Genomic DNA, 16,344 nt, shown 5'->3' with positions numbered 1-16,344 from the left:
ACGACGGCACGGACGACTCACCCCTTTTCCGTCGATGTTGCACGGTTTGGCATTGAACTTCACGGTTTTTAACCGCGCCCTCTCCTTCCTTTCCACCCTGCGGGCGGACGGGCGGGGGGGGGGTAAAAAACATCCATAGGGAGGCGCGCGTTAGCGAGGCCGTTAATCAGCTCGATTAAATAACCCCTCATTCAAGGCTTGGCGCTATCCGCCGTGAGCACGCTTTTCGTTCAGTGGGCGCTTGCTGTTGCGATTGCTCGGGTCGGGGCCTGCGCCGAGAAGCTGCGGTAAATCGCGGAGCGCGCACGCAACGACGGTGGGGGATCACCCGCCGCTGTGCCGAACGCCCGCGGCGGTTTGCGTCGCGAACGTACAACGCTCCGTGCGTTCAACTTCTTTCGCACCGTACGTGGCCAGCAGAGAGTCAATGGACGGCATGACCATGTGTCCAGAGCAGTGGTTCTCAACCTGGAGTGCACGCACCCCCTGGGGGTGTGCGAGACACGGCCAGATTTTTTTTGAGAAGGTAAATCATCGAAAAGACGAATTAAGCACGGGCACTTAAGTACAACTACTTTGTTTCACCAAACCCTAAGGATTTGTTAACATTTCGATTTAAAGCTTTCGTGACTGCAGGGATTCATCTTCTTGGTTCTTTCGGTAAAGTCACGTAGAAGGGAAACAATAAAAAATGATACAAATAAAACATATTATATTATTTTATTATGTAAATTTTTTATTATTTTATTATTTCCCTTCTACGTGACTTTACCGAAAGAACCAAGAAGATATTTGTTAACATTATAAAAAAATTTCACGAGGTGCAAGGCTACAGTAAAGGTTAAGAACCAATGGCATAGAGGAACATGTGCAGCGGTCCCTTGCTTTTGTCAATCCGCTGCTGGATGAGGCCTTCCCCGGCAAAGGGTTCATGAGGTATGGAGCAGGCTTAAACTAAAAGCAGAGCGAACAACCCATTGGAAGAATTACAAAAATCACGACATTAATTCATCATCGTAATTTACAGTCCTTCGTCAATCCACTGCTGTGTGAAGACCTCCCCCGCCAACGACGTGCCGTTCACGGACTGTCTGGCCGTACTTCACCACGCCGGCGAAGGCGACTTGGTGAAGACGGCCGGAGGAGCTGAGGACCGGCTGGGATATCCGATGTTAGCCAAACTAATGGTGGTCACGACGCGGTTACACTACCCGCTTCGCCAAACGACCTTCGCGACAACCGCTCCCCGCCACGACCGCTCCCCGACCCAGCGGCGGCACTGGCCGCCCTCGCTAGAAGAACACGTGTGGCACACACGTGGCATACGGGCAATGGAGACGCACACGTGCGCCAGTGAGATTAATGCGGCAGCGATTCCCGCAGCTGCGTGGGGAAGGGTGGGGCCAGGGTATGCGTCAGTCACGGCGGCTAGGAGATGTTAACTACCTCGCCTAGTATACAAGAGGTCGTGGGTTCGATCCCAACCCTAACGCCTGCTGTATATTTGGAGTTTGCGTGCCTCTCTCTCTCTCATCATCATCACGGTGGCTAGAAGATGTTAACTACCTCGCCTGGTATGCAGGAGGTCGTGGGTTTGATCCCAAACCTGGCGCCTGCTGCTGTATATTTGGAGTTTGCGTGTCTCTCTGCACGCCTGGCCGCGTCAATTGTTCTCCAGGTCCTCCGGTTTTTCCCTCCACAATTTAGAATCAGAGTATTTGGCTGCTGCTACGAATGCCCACGTGACGATCAGCCGCCACTTCGTCGAGCTGTCGTCTGTGATGGCCAGGGTCGCTTCGGAGAAAGAGCCACGTAGCTCAGTGGGGCCCTTACCTGGTAAAATTCAAAGTAAATAAAAAATTGCCTCTAAAAACATCGCGGCAGCCCTGACGCGCGCAGCAGCCAAAATCAAATTAGGATTTTTATTTTATTTTGTCCCTTCCCAAAGACCCTCGAGTGATGCGTTGGGTTTTATTTCTCAATATTATTGTTGTTGTTCTTGTTGTTGTTGGACATCAACAGCGTATGTTCCGGGGCACTTTATTATTATTGCGATTACGATCGCGCGAAGTGTGCGCGCTGGGTGATAACCAGTTACCGCAGATTTGACCGTGCGCTAGGTGTGCTTATGACCCCGCAGGCTTCGTGCGACTATCACGATGGACTGACGAGATGATACGAAAATTTAGTTTTATATGTCGCGGCGCCGTTTGAGCAAACACAACAACAACAGTTGCTGTCATTCACCACAAAGTGGCTGGCACATTATCACACGCACACGAATACACTCACAAACTCACCCGTACACACAATCACCAACTCACTCACCCAGCTACACACTCACCAACCCACCCATTCACCTGCCCTCTCAAACCACCCATGCAACCACCCACCCACACGCACCCACCGACTCATTGACCCACCCACGCATCCACCCACCCACGCACCGGCCAACCCACGAACCCAAACCCACCCACGAACCCACTCACTCAGCAACTCACCCAGTCACCAAGCAACCCAGGAACCCACCCAAATCCACTTACCCAACCACCCAAACTCACCCGAACACAAACCCACCCACCCACCTACACACCGATCCACCCACCCACGAACTTACCCACCAACACACCCACCCACTCTCCCGCCCAGTCACCCACGTACCCAGCCGATCGCCCACCGACCCACCCAGCCGCACCTTCGCTTGCTGGGGATGACCCCGATCTCGTCCGAGTCCCCGCCGGCTGTGACGCGCCGCGCCTGCCACCATTCGTCGTCCGAGGCATTGGTCACGTGCAGGATGTCCCCGTACTTGAAGCTCAGGCCCTGGCTGGGCAGCCCGCTGTCGCGCGTCTTGTCATAGTCGAACAGCGCCCTGCGAGCAAAGCCGCGCACCGGATTAGACAAACACGCACGCACACTCGTTTTGGCACGTGCTCACTCACACATACAATCACTGGTTCACTAATTGAAAGTGATTGCTTAAAAAAATATACATATTTAAAGATCGGAGTGACTTCGGCCTTTGCGGCTAATGCTGAGTGTGTCAACGCACGAACTTTGTCCGTCAGTCTGCCCGTCACGGGGCGGCTACGATGAATCTCAGAAAGAGGATCCCAATATGAACAAAACTCCAGTGTAGAGTTGTGTTAACACTTGCCTTGTCAAAAACTGTGACCAAAACGTAAAGACAAACTAAAAATCAGCACTAAAAGGACTTAAACTTAAGCATTTTTTTTTATTTTACCAGGAAAGGCCCACTGAGCCATAGAACTCTTTTTTAGAAGCGACCTGGCCACAAATGATAGCTCAACAAAGTGGCTTATCACGTGGAAATGTATGGCAGTCAAATACTCCTAAACGCTTGTCGATTATAGATGTGGAGTCGAAAAACCGGAGGACCCGGAGAAAATTCCACGCGACCACACAGAGAGAGACACGCAAACTCCAAATATACAGCAGCAGGCGTCAAAGTCGGAATCGAACCCACGACCTCCTGTACACCAGGCGAGGTAGTTAACACCTCGCGACTGTGGTACCCCCTTGCCAGGTTGGGGAGGGGCAAAACATAAAATCGAACACAAACACTGAGATGTTGTATGAGAGACGAAGTTGGACATTGCTGTGTGCGCGCGCCGCAAATGGGAGACCCGCAGTAAATATCCACACTAGACAACCGTACAGTGATGTCCTTCAATCATTCACAGGTGTTGGCCACTAGCGGCCAATCACAGCACTGTTGAGGAGCCTTTCAAGACCATCACCTTACCTTACATTGCTGGGGTCACAAAAAAGATCTCCAAAATCCTGATTAAACACAAGATCCAGGTCCGATTCAACACAGTACATAAAATCCGTGATCTGGTACCGTCTGTAAAAGATGTGGTTCCAGACATACAGCACCCTGGTGTCTACAAACTAAGTTGCCTCTGTGGTAGCAGTTACATTGGACAAACCAAACGACATGTCTCGGACCGCATCCGTGAACATAAAGCTGACCTGAAACACGGTAGGACAAACACCTCAGCCGTGGCAGATCACTGTTACAACTCAGTGGGCTCACATGACATTGACTTCTCCAAGACAGAGGTTCTCTGCAAGCCACCTGGCTATCATGAGAGATTCGTTCATGAGGCGATCCACATATACAAACACAGAGACAATTTTAATCGAGAAGATGGATTCTGGCTTAGCAATCATTGGAAGGACGTAATAAACCATTTTGATACACATTAGGGTAGGTAGAATAATACATAGTGTTAGTTGAAATGTGGTTTATTGCAATACAGTATATAATTTAATGTTGGGTTTATCTATGGCAGTATATAGTACGGTATATGCTCGGTTGATGTAAGAGAATAAAGTTTAGATGGAAGCATATTATATAACTTTTACGACGTAGTATTGTAATGTATTACTTGCTGTTAGTAACTCAGCTTATTGTAGAGTATAGTAAGTATACTGATGGTGCTATGCAGTTTATATTTTAGTCTTTGTATGTAGTTTATACCTTAGTTTTCTACGGTGTTGTTTAGTTACTGCAGCTACATATCATTGGCATTCCTTTCCTTTGTTAATGCTAATCCCTGCACCCCCCCTTGGTGCTCTTGATCCTGCATAGTGCGTGGACATGGTATGACTTTGAAGCCCCCCCGCCCCCTGCGCATTTCCCATGTATATGCTAAACTCATCTTGATATGCACATTCTTTTTGTTAAGGCGCTCTTCTACCACCCCCAACCCAGCTTATATGTAAGTTCCTAGCTTGAAGTGTCTCATTCTTCACCTGAGGACGGCTGCTTGCGTTGTGGCCGAAACGTCGTGAGAATTGTTTCATTTTATTATGTTTTATTTTTATTATTTTATTACTTCCCTTCTACGTGACTTTACCGAAAAAACCAAGAAGATGAATCACAGCACTGTGCGGATGCTCGCTGGCAAGGTGTTTATTTGTTCGGTGGCCAGCTGGCACGACGGATCAGGATGCCGAGCCGGCGCCGCCGAGATCCAGGCTTGGAACCTGGGTTTTGGCGGCACAACCGCGGTGATTAAACCGGGGTTCGAGTGCCAATCACCCAGTGAGTCCCGTTCACCCAGTGACTCACAGAATCCGAATTTGTATTCAGACTGGAGGAGGAGGAGGAATCCGATGAGTGGCCACTAAGCTATTTTCTCACAGACGTTCCCTCACCCTTACGCCCTCCCTCCTCCCCCCCGGTCACGTGACTCGAGAGGACCAAGCGCGTTTTGTTGGTAGGGCAACGATAAAAATCGACCACGAGCCTCCGCCACCATCGCCACCTCCGCACAACCACAACTATGAACAAAGCCACTGGGTGGCAACGACGGAGAGTGGCCCCCGTGCCGTCGGTTACGTTATTATCGGCCCCTCGGCGGCCGCACACGGCGCTCCCGACGAGAATCCGCCCCCTCTCCTCCCGGAGTGGTGGAGTCTCCGCAGCCGTGCAGGCTGGCCTGCGTTTACCCGCAGGCCGGCCTGCTTTTACCCACAGGCGGGCCTGCGTTTACCCGCAGGCCAGCCTGCGTTCGACCGCAGGCCAGCCTGCGTTTACCCGCAGGCTGGCGATGCCGTCGGAGCGACGGTTTAAAGCGCTTTACCTTTTCCCAAGAGTGCCGGGAGGCGGGCGGGGTGGGGCGGGGCACGTCGTAGTTTTTCGGGAATTAACGTCACGCCAATCAAATGTCGGCTCTTCGCGGTGGTAGCGGAGGAGAAAATAAATAATAAAATAAAGAAGCTTTCTCCCGAAATCAAAGCGTGCCCCCCCCCCTCCAATGGCGAACTGAAAACCCCGCTTTTAGTCTTAACGGGATATTTTTTTTTATCTGTCTGAAAAGTGTCACGGTGGTGTCTTTTATTGGAAGCATTAGCGGCCGGCTAATGTTTCCAATACGGCCCACGCGTCGCCAACACCAAAGTTAATAAAAAAAATAGTAACGTCCGTGCGACTGCGAAAAAAGGTTACAAAACCATTCTAAGGATGTGGGGCTCCAACAATCCACTGTCACACAGATCGTCTACAAATGGATAAAGTTCAGGCCTTGGGCTAACTAGCCGTGCTGCTTGGAGTAAGGCCACTGCACCAGAGCGGCGGAAGATGGTAGTGCAGGAAGTACGCCATCAGGAGGAGGCTGCAAGGTGGGCCAAGGCAGTCTCTCTTGCCAAACAAGGACAGTGGACTCGATGGGACAGTGTGGAAAAGAGGAAGATCAGCTGGAAGGATCTGTGGGCCATGGAAGCGAGGCGGTTGAGCTTTTCCATCAGAGCAACATATGACATCCTTCCAACACCAGTTAATCTTCACCAATGGTATGGTGAAGATCCGGACTGTGCCCTCTGTTCCATGCCAGCCAACCTCAGGCACATTCTCACAGGGTGTAAAACAAGCCTCACCCAAGGACGCTACACTTGGCGTCACAACCAAGTCCTTAAAAACCTTGCGTCCGCCCTGGAGGACAAGCGAGCTGCCACCAACTCCCTACCACCCCCAGCAGCATCACACCCCTTACGGACGACCTTTGTCCGCGAAGGGGCTAAACCACCGAAGAGCGGCTCTACACCAATAGAGCGAGACCAGCTGCGCTTGGCCCGCGACTGGAAAATGCTAGCTGACATTGGCCGGCAACTTGTGTTTCCTCCGGAGATCGCAACCACCACCCTAAGACCTGACATGGTGCTCTGGTCCCGTTCGCTCAAGAAGGTCTTCATCATTGAGCTCACAGTACCCTGGGAGGACTCAGTAGATGAGGCTTATGAGCGAAAACATCTGCGCTATGCCGATCTAGCTGCCGAAGCACGGCATCATGGCTGGAACACAGAAGTCCGACCAGTGGAGGTGGGCTGCAGAGGTTTTGTGGCAACATCTACAACCAGACTGCTTAGAGACCTGGGAATTAAGGGCCAGAGCCAGCGTTCGGCAATCAAAGCTGTATCGGAGGCGGCAGAAGGCAGCAGTCAGTGGCTCTGGATGAAGAGGAAAGACCCCAGCTGGGCCCCAAAGTGAGAGGGCCAGGAGGTATGCAGTCAACAATGCTTGACTCAGGGAGGAGGACGCCCCTGCCATGCATAGTCCCATGGGATGTTGGCTACCAACAACAAGGCAACTCCTATGACTAATTGGGAATGGGACGCAAGCGTAGGATTGATCACCCTGTCGCTGGCCGCCTTTGGGGAGGGTGTATAGTATGAAAGGCCGAAACACCCTAGGAACCAAAGGGTCACTACTGACGATGCGCTCCCCAAATTTCACCAGGCTCACTGTTCATGAACTCTTGGAAGTGCTTGCACAAAGGATAGTAACATCTCATCCTGTGTTCTTTGGAATCAAGACCACAGTCACTCTACCCAGGAGCGGTCCGTCCACCCGAAATTTCTCCTAAAACAAACCGGAAAATCATGAAGGAAGTCACAAAGAACCCCAGAAAAGCATCCGAAGGTCTGCAGGCCACTGTCGCCTTGGCTAATGTGAGCGTTAATGATTCGACTGTCAGAAAAAAGACGAAACAAGAATCGTGTCCATGGAAGGATAAGCAAGGAGAAAACCACTGCTCTCCAAAAGGAACATTTCTGCCCATCTGAAGGTCACCAAAGAGCACATTCGATGATCCACAAGACTTCTGAAACAATGTTCTCTGGACAGACGAGCCGAGTGTAGAGCTTTTTGGCCTCAATGTGAAATGCTACGTTTGGGCAAAACCAAACGCTGCTTTCGTCCAGAAGAACCTCATCCCAGCCGTCAAGCGTGGTGGTGGGAATGCGATGGTTTGGGGCTGCTTTGCTGCCTCAGAACCTGGATGCAGAGGTCGCAACCGGGTACCCAATACCCGTACCCTACCCGATACCCGGCTACCCGTACCCGGGCAGGTACGGGTACCCGTTTGCGACCCTGGTGCAGCCGGGTACGGGTAGACCGTGAATCACTGGTGAGTAACCGTTTGTCACTCATTTCGGGTAGGGTACGGGTAAGGAATCAAAACCCGTTTGCGACCTCTGCCTGGATGGCTTGCCATCACCGACACAACCATGAATTCTGCATTGTATCTGAAGATTCTAGAGGAGAATGTCAGGCCGTCCGTACGTGAGCTGAAGCTGGAACCGAAAGTGGTTCTCTCGCAGCAAGACAACGATCCTAAACCTACAAGCAGATCTGCAAAAGAACGGCTGCAGAAGAAGAAATTCCGCGTTTTAAAATGGCCTGGTCAAATCCCGGACCTAAACCTCATCGCAAATGTTGTGGCCGGAACTGAAGCGAGCTGTACATGGGCAAGGCAACCTTCAAATGTCACAGTTGAAGGAGCTGTGCAAGGAGGAATGGGCCAAAATTACTCGAATCCGATGTGAGACAGGCTGACACCAAAGGTTGCAGGAAACGCTTAGTTGCAGTCATTGCTGCTCGAGAGAGTTTCACGAGTTACCGAATCACAAAGATCCACGTACTTTTACACACGTCCCTATACTGGTAGGAATATATTAAAATATGTGAAAATCCAAAAGGCTTCACAAACTTTTTTCTCGGCACCGTACTACATTCTCCATCTGATTTCCCCGCAACTCCAGCTCAGCTCTGTACCCCCCCCCCCATGCTTCTCTCATCTCGCTACACCTCTCGTCGCTCTTGTCATGCAACATCTCGCACGCAAAATGATCTTTGCCCTGGACCTTTACAAGGTCAGTTTAACACGTAGGCTTTCGTGACCAATATCATCCATAATACAGGTGTTGGGGTTAGATCGCGTAAACACTCATTTAAACGATCTAAACAGTAATTTACGCGATCTAACCCAAAAAGCCTGTACGATGGATCTTGAGAAGGTATTTTAGGCATTGAAAAGAAGACACACACAAATACACACCTCCCAAAATAATTTCTGCTTGGGAGCCCAAATACAACTTCACTACGCCACATCATCACCATCGACATCGCGAGTGACGGCACCGACACCGTCGCTCAAACGGAATGTGATGTTCCCCCGCGCTGACGGAGAGAACACGGCAAGATGACATTTGTTGCGACGACTGTCGAAAAAGAGAAGGGAAAAAAAAACTGAGGTTAAAATGTCCTTGCTTTAAACCAGGGGTGGGGAACGTCCGGCCCGCGGGCCGTACGAGGCCCGCGAAATCATTTGGTGTGGCCCTGCCAAGGCAACCGCAGGCGGGACTCGAAATTCAATAAATCTCGGAGCAAACCTGGAAGAGCAGTTGCGAGTAGCAGCAACATCGTCAATACCAGCTAACATCACACGCCTCAACAAAGAGAAGCAGTCCCAGCCATCGCATTAGGGGTGAGTTAATTAAACGTTTGACCAAATATAACGGGCAATTTTTAAGTTGATCATTTTGTATGGCCCGCGAATGATGTTATAAATATCCAAATGGCCCTTGGCAGAAAAAAGGTTCCCCACCCCTGCTTTAAACGGACACAGGCGGATATCTTTAGAGTGCATTTTGCTACCTCATTAATTAAACAGCTGGAACAGCCTAAGCGGTCACCGGTGCTCACCACCGATGCAGCTTCACCATCGAAAGGGTTTCATTGATGTTTATGGCCACCCGGGAGGATAGAGTGGAGCTGTGTCATCATCATCATCATCAAAATATTAACCCGTAAAAACAAAGTTTTTCACTATAAATCCTTTATATGCGTGGCGGCTAGAGTCCTCTCGTCCTCTGGCTTGAGATGGCTGCCACCTATGGGTCAGATGATTGCCTGCCACCATTAAGCAATCGGTAATTAAATATAAAAAAAATTCCTAAAAAGTGTAAAGTTATGGAAAAAAATTTTCACGAAAATAAATTGTCACGCACAACGAGTCGGTGTGCAAAATGTCAGCTCGATTGGATCACGGGAAGTGAGTTAAAAAACGACCGAAAGATTTGCACGGTCGTAAGCGCGCAAGCAAGCAAGTGAACTTAATATAAAGGATTTAAAAATAACACTGGTCAACACACTTTTTCTGGCATAAGGTATTCCAACGGTTTTAAGGTAATTTGCCGATTCCAAATCTGGCATCAGTTTCTGTCTATCACATCAGGTTTTTGAGATATCAAATATTGCATTTTCAATAAAAACTGCAGAAGAAAAATATTAAATAAATGTGGATATCTACATAAAGTGATATTATAAACACACCATCCTAAAAATACAGCACCATATTTTAACACTAAAGCAGTCACTGACTCGCAACAACCTGCAATCATAAGTGACAGAGTTAATTTCGGGTAAAATCAATGCAAATGGGGTTTGCCGATAGCATAAAAATGAGATGTGATAGAGCAAATCTGCGATCAGATTTGGAATCAGCACCCTGAAATTAGTCTAAAACAGCTGTTGACCAGTGTATAATGAAAAAAGAAAAGGCCAAAGCGATATCCTGCCGCTCCAATTATATCATGCTTTCACAGCCCTGCGAAGAAAAGTGGTGGAAATTGCATATTCTTCTTTGGACTGTTCAGCAGTGAAGAGTTTGATATGCTTGGTTTATGGTTTATGCGAAAAAAACCCAGTAGAATCATGCACTGCTCGTTTGCCAATCCACTGCTGGATGGAACCCTCTCTGCAAGCTGTGCCAGTCATGGGGGGGGGGGAGGGGACGGGGGATTTTACCATATTTCACCACTCTAGTCAGCGTGGGTTGATTGAAGGTGGGGTGGTGAGGATGGGGCTTGAACCGATTAAAAAAAGTTACTGCGCTCACATTAACTGCAGATTAGAAAAATTATTCTTATTTTATACTCCTTATCCAATCCACTGCTGGATGACGGCCTCCCCATGCAGTAATTGCTACATCAACCCACTGAAATCAAGTGGCCATCCAAAAACAAATATGTAGATATAAAAGAGAAAGAAACATCTTCTTGGTTCTTTCGGTAAAGTCACATAGAAGGAAAATAATAAAATAATACAAATAAAACATAATAAAATATTTTATTATGTTTAATTTTTATTATTTTATTATTTCCCTTCTACGTGACTTTATTATGCTTCATTTTTATTTATTTTATTTTATTATTTCCCTTCTACGTGACTTTACCGAAAGAACCAAGATGATGAATCCCTGCAGTCACGAAAGCTTTAAATCGAAAAGAGAAAAAAACAATAAAAAAAACGAGTGGGCACACGACGTCAAAATCATTTGACAGGAAAGACATTGTTGAATTCCCAATCTGCGTCTCCCTATGTGCACACGCCAAGCAACACTCTGCATCGCGCCCCGCGTGACCCCCTGACAGGAATTGCGAATCGTTAAGATTGATTAAACAACCTAAAGCGACCGGCGGGCGGAGGGGGCATGGACCAGGACACAACCAAAGCCCCCCCCCGCCCTCCGCGTCTCTCGAAGGTCAGAAACGAAGACCGGAATTGACGGGCGCATTTCATCTGTGGATCCCAATGTGCGTGCGTGCGCGTGTTGCACTTCTTTCACACCATACGTGGCCAACCGTGCTAATCGGAGGAAATAAACTGAACCCGCGGGGTAAACGGCCAGAACTAAAGGGTAAAGGTGAATTTTCCCACTCACCCACTCACCCACCCCCCAACTCACCCACCCACTCACTCACCAACTCACCCACCCACCCACTTACTCACCCACCCCCCAACTCACCCACCCACTCACTCCCCAACTCACCCACCCACCCCCCAACTCACCCACCCACTCACTCACCAACTCACCCACCCACTCACTCACCAACTCACCCACCCACCCACTTACTCACCCACCCACTCACTCACCAACTCACTCACCCACCCACTTACACACCCACCCACCAACTCACCCAACCACTCACCCAACCACTCACCCATATGCTCACCCACTCACCAAAAATCATCCACTCACCAACTCACCCACTTACCCAACCCACACGCTCAGAACCAGGGTAAGCGACCAGAAACTAGGCGGAGGCTCAAGGCCAATTTGAAGGGGGTGAGTTTCACAAATGTCCAGTCGGGGCACGGGGTAAAAACGTTACGACAACAGTACAAAAACACAACAGGCGTGCAAAGTACAATAATGGTAAACAAATCACCCAGACCTACAAACACAACTAAACCCCCCCCCATCCTACCAGACAAAGCCCACTGGGGATATTAACCTAATTTTCAAAAGCAACCTGACCACAAATGATAGCTTGACAATGTGGCCTCATCATTTGGACATTTATAGCAGAAAAATAATCTAAATACTCAAAGCATGCGATTACAAAATGTGGAGGGAAAAACTGGAGGACCCAGAGACAAAAATCCACGTGACCACGGGGAGAGGGAGAGACGCAAATTCTAAATATACAGCAGCAGGCATCAGGGTCGGGATCGAACCCCCCGACACCCCCTGTACACCAGGAGAGGAAGACAACATCTCACCATTTTTCGATTTAAAGCTTTCGTGACTGCGACAGAGCAGGTGGTTCATCTTCTTGGTTCTTTCGGTAAAGTCACGTACAATGGAAATAATAAAATAATAAAAATAAAACATAATAAAATAATTCTCACGACGTTTCGGCCACAACGCAAGCAGCCGTCCTCAGGTGAAGAAAATGTATTTCTGACAGACCTGTTCTGCACCTGAGGACGGCTGCTTGCGTTGTGGCCGAAACGTCGTGAGAATTATTTTATGTTTTAGTTTTATTATTGTATTTCCATTGTACGTGACTTTACCGAAAGAACCAAGAAGAACATCTCACCACTGCCCCTTAAATAAGTAAATAAGGCGGCGGCGGCAGATCCGAAGATTCTCAGGGGGGACATCGTTGTGGAGCGTCAAAACACCGATCGATCCCCGTCGACGTTGCGGGGCTTAACCCCACTGAGAACGCGTCTCGTAGCTGCGCGTTTTTTTATTCGCTCGCAGAAGGGAAATAAGTCGCGCTCCCCCATCGACAACGGGGGGAGGGGAGCGGTGGGGGGGGGAGAGGCCCTTTGTGAGGATTTTTCTGCACTGGCGGCCGAGTCACCGCCGAGGGACAACGGTCGATCTCTTAACGGTGCAACGGGCGGAAAATGCTGCTGCGTTGCGTGCTTGCACACACAAAAGTGCCTTTATCGCGCAACGGACAGAGTGTGTGCGCGCGTGCATGCTGATCGGTGGGGAGCGGCGACGTAGCAGGTTAGCGCGCGCCGCGCTCACGAACCTGGCGACCTGCGCTAGATCCCCGTTCGATTCGCGCTCACGGCCAACACCTGTGACGATTACCCTGAGCATGTCCTGGGCGTCACCTAGGTCGACTCGGCCTCAAATGAGTACCTGGCGTGGTGTGTAAACATCGCCACTCGAGGGACAAAGGCGGCCCCGGGCGTGGTGCTGGCCACCCACACCCTCGCGTGCCACAGTGCCGGCCTTCATAGGTGCTCGCTAACAGCACTTGCCCAAACAGTTTGTTAAGGATATACACGGAGGATCTTTATCTTTGTGTGTTTTTTATGGGGAGCGGTACTATAGCGGTTAGCGCACTGCGCGGCTCACCCGGCGACCCCAGTTCCCCGGCCTCCTCCCCTAGGTCGACTCAGCCTCAAATCAGTACCTGGTGCGGTGTGTAAACATCGCCGCTAGGGAGACAAAAGCGGCCGGGCGTGGTGCTAGCCACCCACCCACGCACCCACCCCCTTGTGTGCAGTGCCAGTCTTCATGTCTTAACAGCGTTTTCCTTCATGGTCTGTTAAGGCTATACAGGGGACTCTTGTCTGCTGTGGGGTTAGTGTGTACAATGATGTCCCTTCTAAGTTCCCTATGATGTATTCCAAGAAACCCGAATAATAAGAACAAGCCTGGCAAGGCAAGCCTGTTAACGGAGCCCTCTGTTTCGGCGGCAGGTGTTCCGACTCTGCGGAAAAATTGGGTGCGTTAAGCGGGAGAGCTTCTTGCAGCCGTGCGCTGCAGGTGTTGTTGGAAGATGCATGCGGTCTCTCGCTCTTTTTTTTTTGATCGCTCTCTCGTTATCTACCAACGTTCGTGACGCGCGACGTTTACCCGCTGGTCACGCTCGTTCGTTTCCGCCACGCGTGCTGCTGCTGCTGTTGCTGCCAGTGGCCCCGACGTTTAATTTGTCAGCGAGCACGTCGCGACGGATTCGTCGGCGAGCGTGTAAAGGTGGGGGGGGGGGGGCGCACACAAAATGAGCCACCCCACTGCGCACACTCCGTCGCGACACGACGTGTAATTAATTGGAACGGCATTTCTGCAGAAAAAAAAAACTTTGGGCAAAGGCAAATCTCTTCTTATTATCAGTTCTGTTCATCCGTCACTATACATCTCCCGTCAATATACATCTCCGTGAATCCGTCAATAAACATCTCCGTCCATCTGTCCGTCCGTTTATCTGTCCACTATATAGCCGAAGACACTTTGGATTATTTCGATGATCCACACACATATACACACAAGTCTTACATGTCTAGATACCCTTCACACACACACACTGGATACATTGTCGACTGCTAACTCAAAACGCCTCGGGGGGAAAAAAACAAATCCTCCCCCGCCAAAGACATTTTGGACGGGAAATTTCTTGCACATTGGGAAGAGACACCCACCGTGACATTAGAATACTTGTGTGTTTTTTTTCTTCACTTTACATTCCTACGAGAAGATTAATGTCAGGAATCTTAGCCAAGGGCAGTTCCTCTCCGAGTGAATAGAGAATACAGGCAATGTTCACTCTTCTTAAGTGTGTGTGTGTGGTAGTGTAGCGGTTAGCGGGCTGCGCTACGAACCCGGCGACAACAAGAGTTCGATTCAATGGCGGAGCCAGGATTTTCAGGTAGGGGGAGGCAACCCCTCCAGCAATGAAAAATGATAGTCTAGTTAGTAAGTAAGGACTTGTCCCTTGCTTTTTATTCGACGCGTGTGCGGCGATTGCGCAGCCATCGATCGAGGGTCGAATTCGAACCATGTTGTGTGATCGGCATCGCGCTCGCTGAAGGTGAATGCCTTCAGGGAAGTCGTGTGGCTGTATACGCAACTGCGCACAATTCTGTGAGTCACTTATAACTGCTTTGTCGTTACTTATTGCCAATTATGGACTCAGACTATTGTCCTATCATCTCAGAGTCCCTGGCACATAATAATAATATACTACACAGTGGCAGTGGGGGTCGCAAAATGCCAATTTATTACTAATAAACACCAATGATCCCATCGAAATTAGGGATTTCGATCGGATTATTGGGAGGGCACGTGCCACCCCCCCCCTCCCCCCCACTGGCTCCGCCAGTAGTTCGATTCCCGTTCACAGCCAACACCAATGACGAATATCTGAAATTATCCCGGACCATCCCCCCCTAGGTTGACTCGGCCCCATATGGTTCAGATAACCGTCAGCGGTGTTGGCCGTGAGCAGGAATCAAACTCTGGCCACCAGGTTCAAAGTGCAGGGTTGCTTAACTGCTGCGCTACTGCTCTCGTACATACACAAAGACAAATATCTCTGGTATAGCCTAAACATACTTTTGGGGCAAATTCTGCTAAGCGAGCACCTACGAAGGCCGACACGGTACACGAGGCGGTGATGTTTAAAAACTGCACCAGGTACTCAATGGAGGCTGAGTCGACCTAGGGGAGGCCCAGCACTGGTTCAGATAATATAATCGTCACCGTTGTTCGTGGCACAGCGCGCTACCCGCTGCGCCACCACTCCCCACACGCACACACACACACCAGGCGGGCAATTTGAAAGCGAGATCTTGCACAAAGCGAGATCCAAACGGGAAGCCGATTGGACATGAAAACTTTACGACGGAGAGGGAACAGTGCGGCGCACCTGCTAAACCACTAAGCGAAACAAACAACCGCAAGGGCAAATTAAGACGCCCTTCAGCTTTTCTGGTTCCGCTTCTACGTCGGCGTCAAAGTTTCTTCTCGTGCGCGACAGAGCAGGTGGTTCATCTTTTTGGTTCTTTCGGTAAAGTCACGTAGAAGGGAAATAATAAAATAATAAAAATAAAACATAATAAAATACAATTCTCACCACGTTTCGGCTACAACGCAAGCAGCCGTCCTCAGGTATTATTTTATTATTTCCCTTCTACGTGACTTTACCGAAAGAACCAAGAAGATGAATCCCTGCAGTCACGAAAGCTTTAAATCGAAATTTTATTATGTTTTATTTGTATTATTTTATTATTTCCCTTCTACGTGACTTTACCGAAAGAACCAAGAAGATGAATCCCTGCAGTCACGAAAGCTTTAAATCGAAAAGAGCAGGTGGTTTCACGTGCGCCGATGAAAGGAGCGCCTCCCCTCTCGTTAAGGCACACCGGCGAGTTGAAAAGTGCGCAGAGAAGCACCGTGACGGGGTAGGAGGGCCACGGTCAGAATGGAAGTCGCATTTAACCCT

General features: G+C 49.5%; 1 protein-coding gene across 6 annotated transcripts in view; it reads right to left on the bottom strand.

Moving 5' to 3' along the window:
- LOC144950104 (disks large homolog 2-like) overlaps positions 1–16,344 on the bottom strand; it is a 422,604-nt gene that overhangs the window by 41,178 nt on the left and 365,082 nt on the right. For all 6 annotated transcript variants that reach the window (XM_078880161.1, XM_078880160.1, XM_078880156.1 and 3 more), the window contains 2 exons: positions 2,696–2,872; positions 22–97 (listed from right to left, as the gene is read on the bottom strand). In XM_078880161.1, coding sequence (XP_078736287.1) covers positions 22–97; positions 2,696–2,872 — 253 coding nt within the window. The remainder of the gene's footprint in view (positions 1–21; positions 98–2,695; positions 2,873–16,344) is intronic.

This window comes from Lampetra fluviatilis, chromosome 56, assembly GCF_964198595.1.
Source record: "Lampetra fluviatilis chromosome 56, kcLamFluv1.1, whole genome shotgun sequence".
Classification (NCBI taxonomy): domain Eukaryota; kingdom Metazoa; phylum Chordata; class Hyperoartia; order Petromyzontiformes; family Petromyzontidae; genus Lampetra; species Lampetra fluviatilis.
This window is presented reverse-complemented; position numbering and strand designations above follow the sequence as displayed.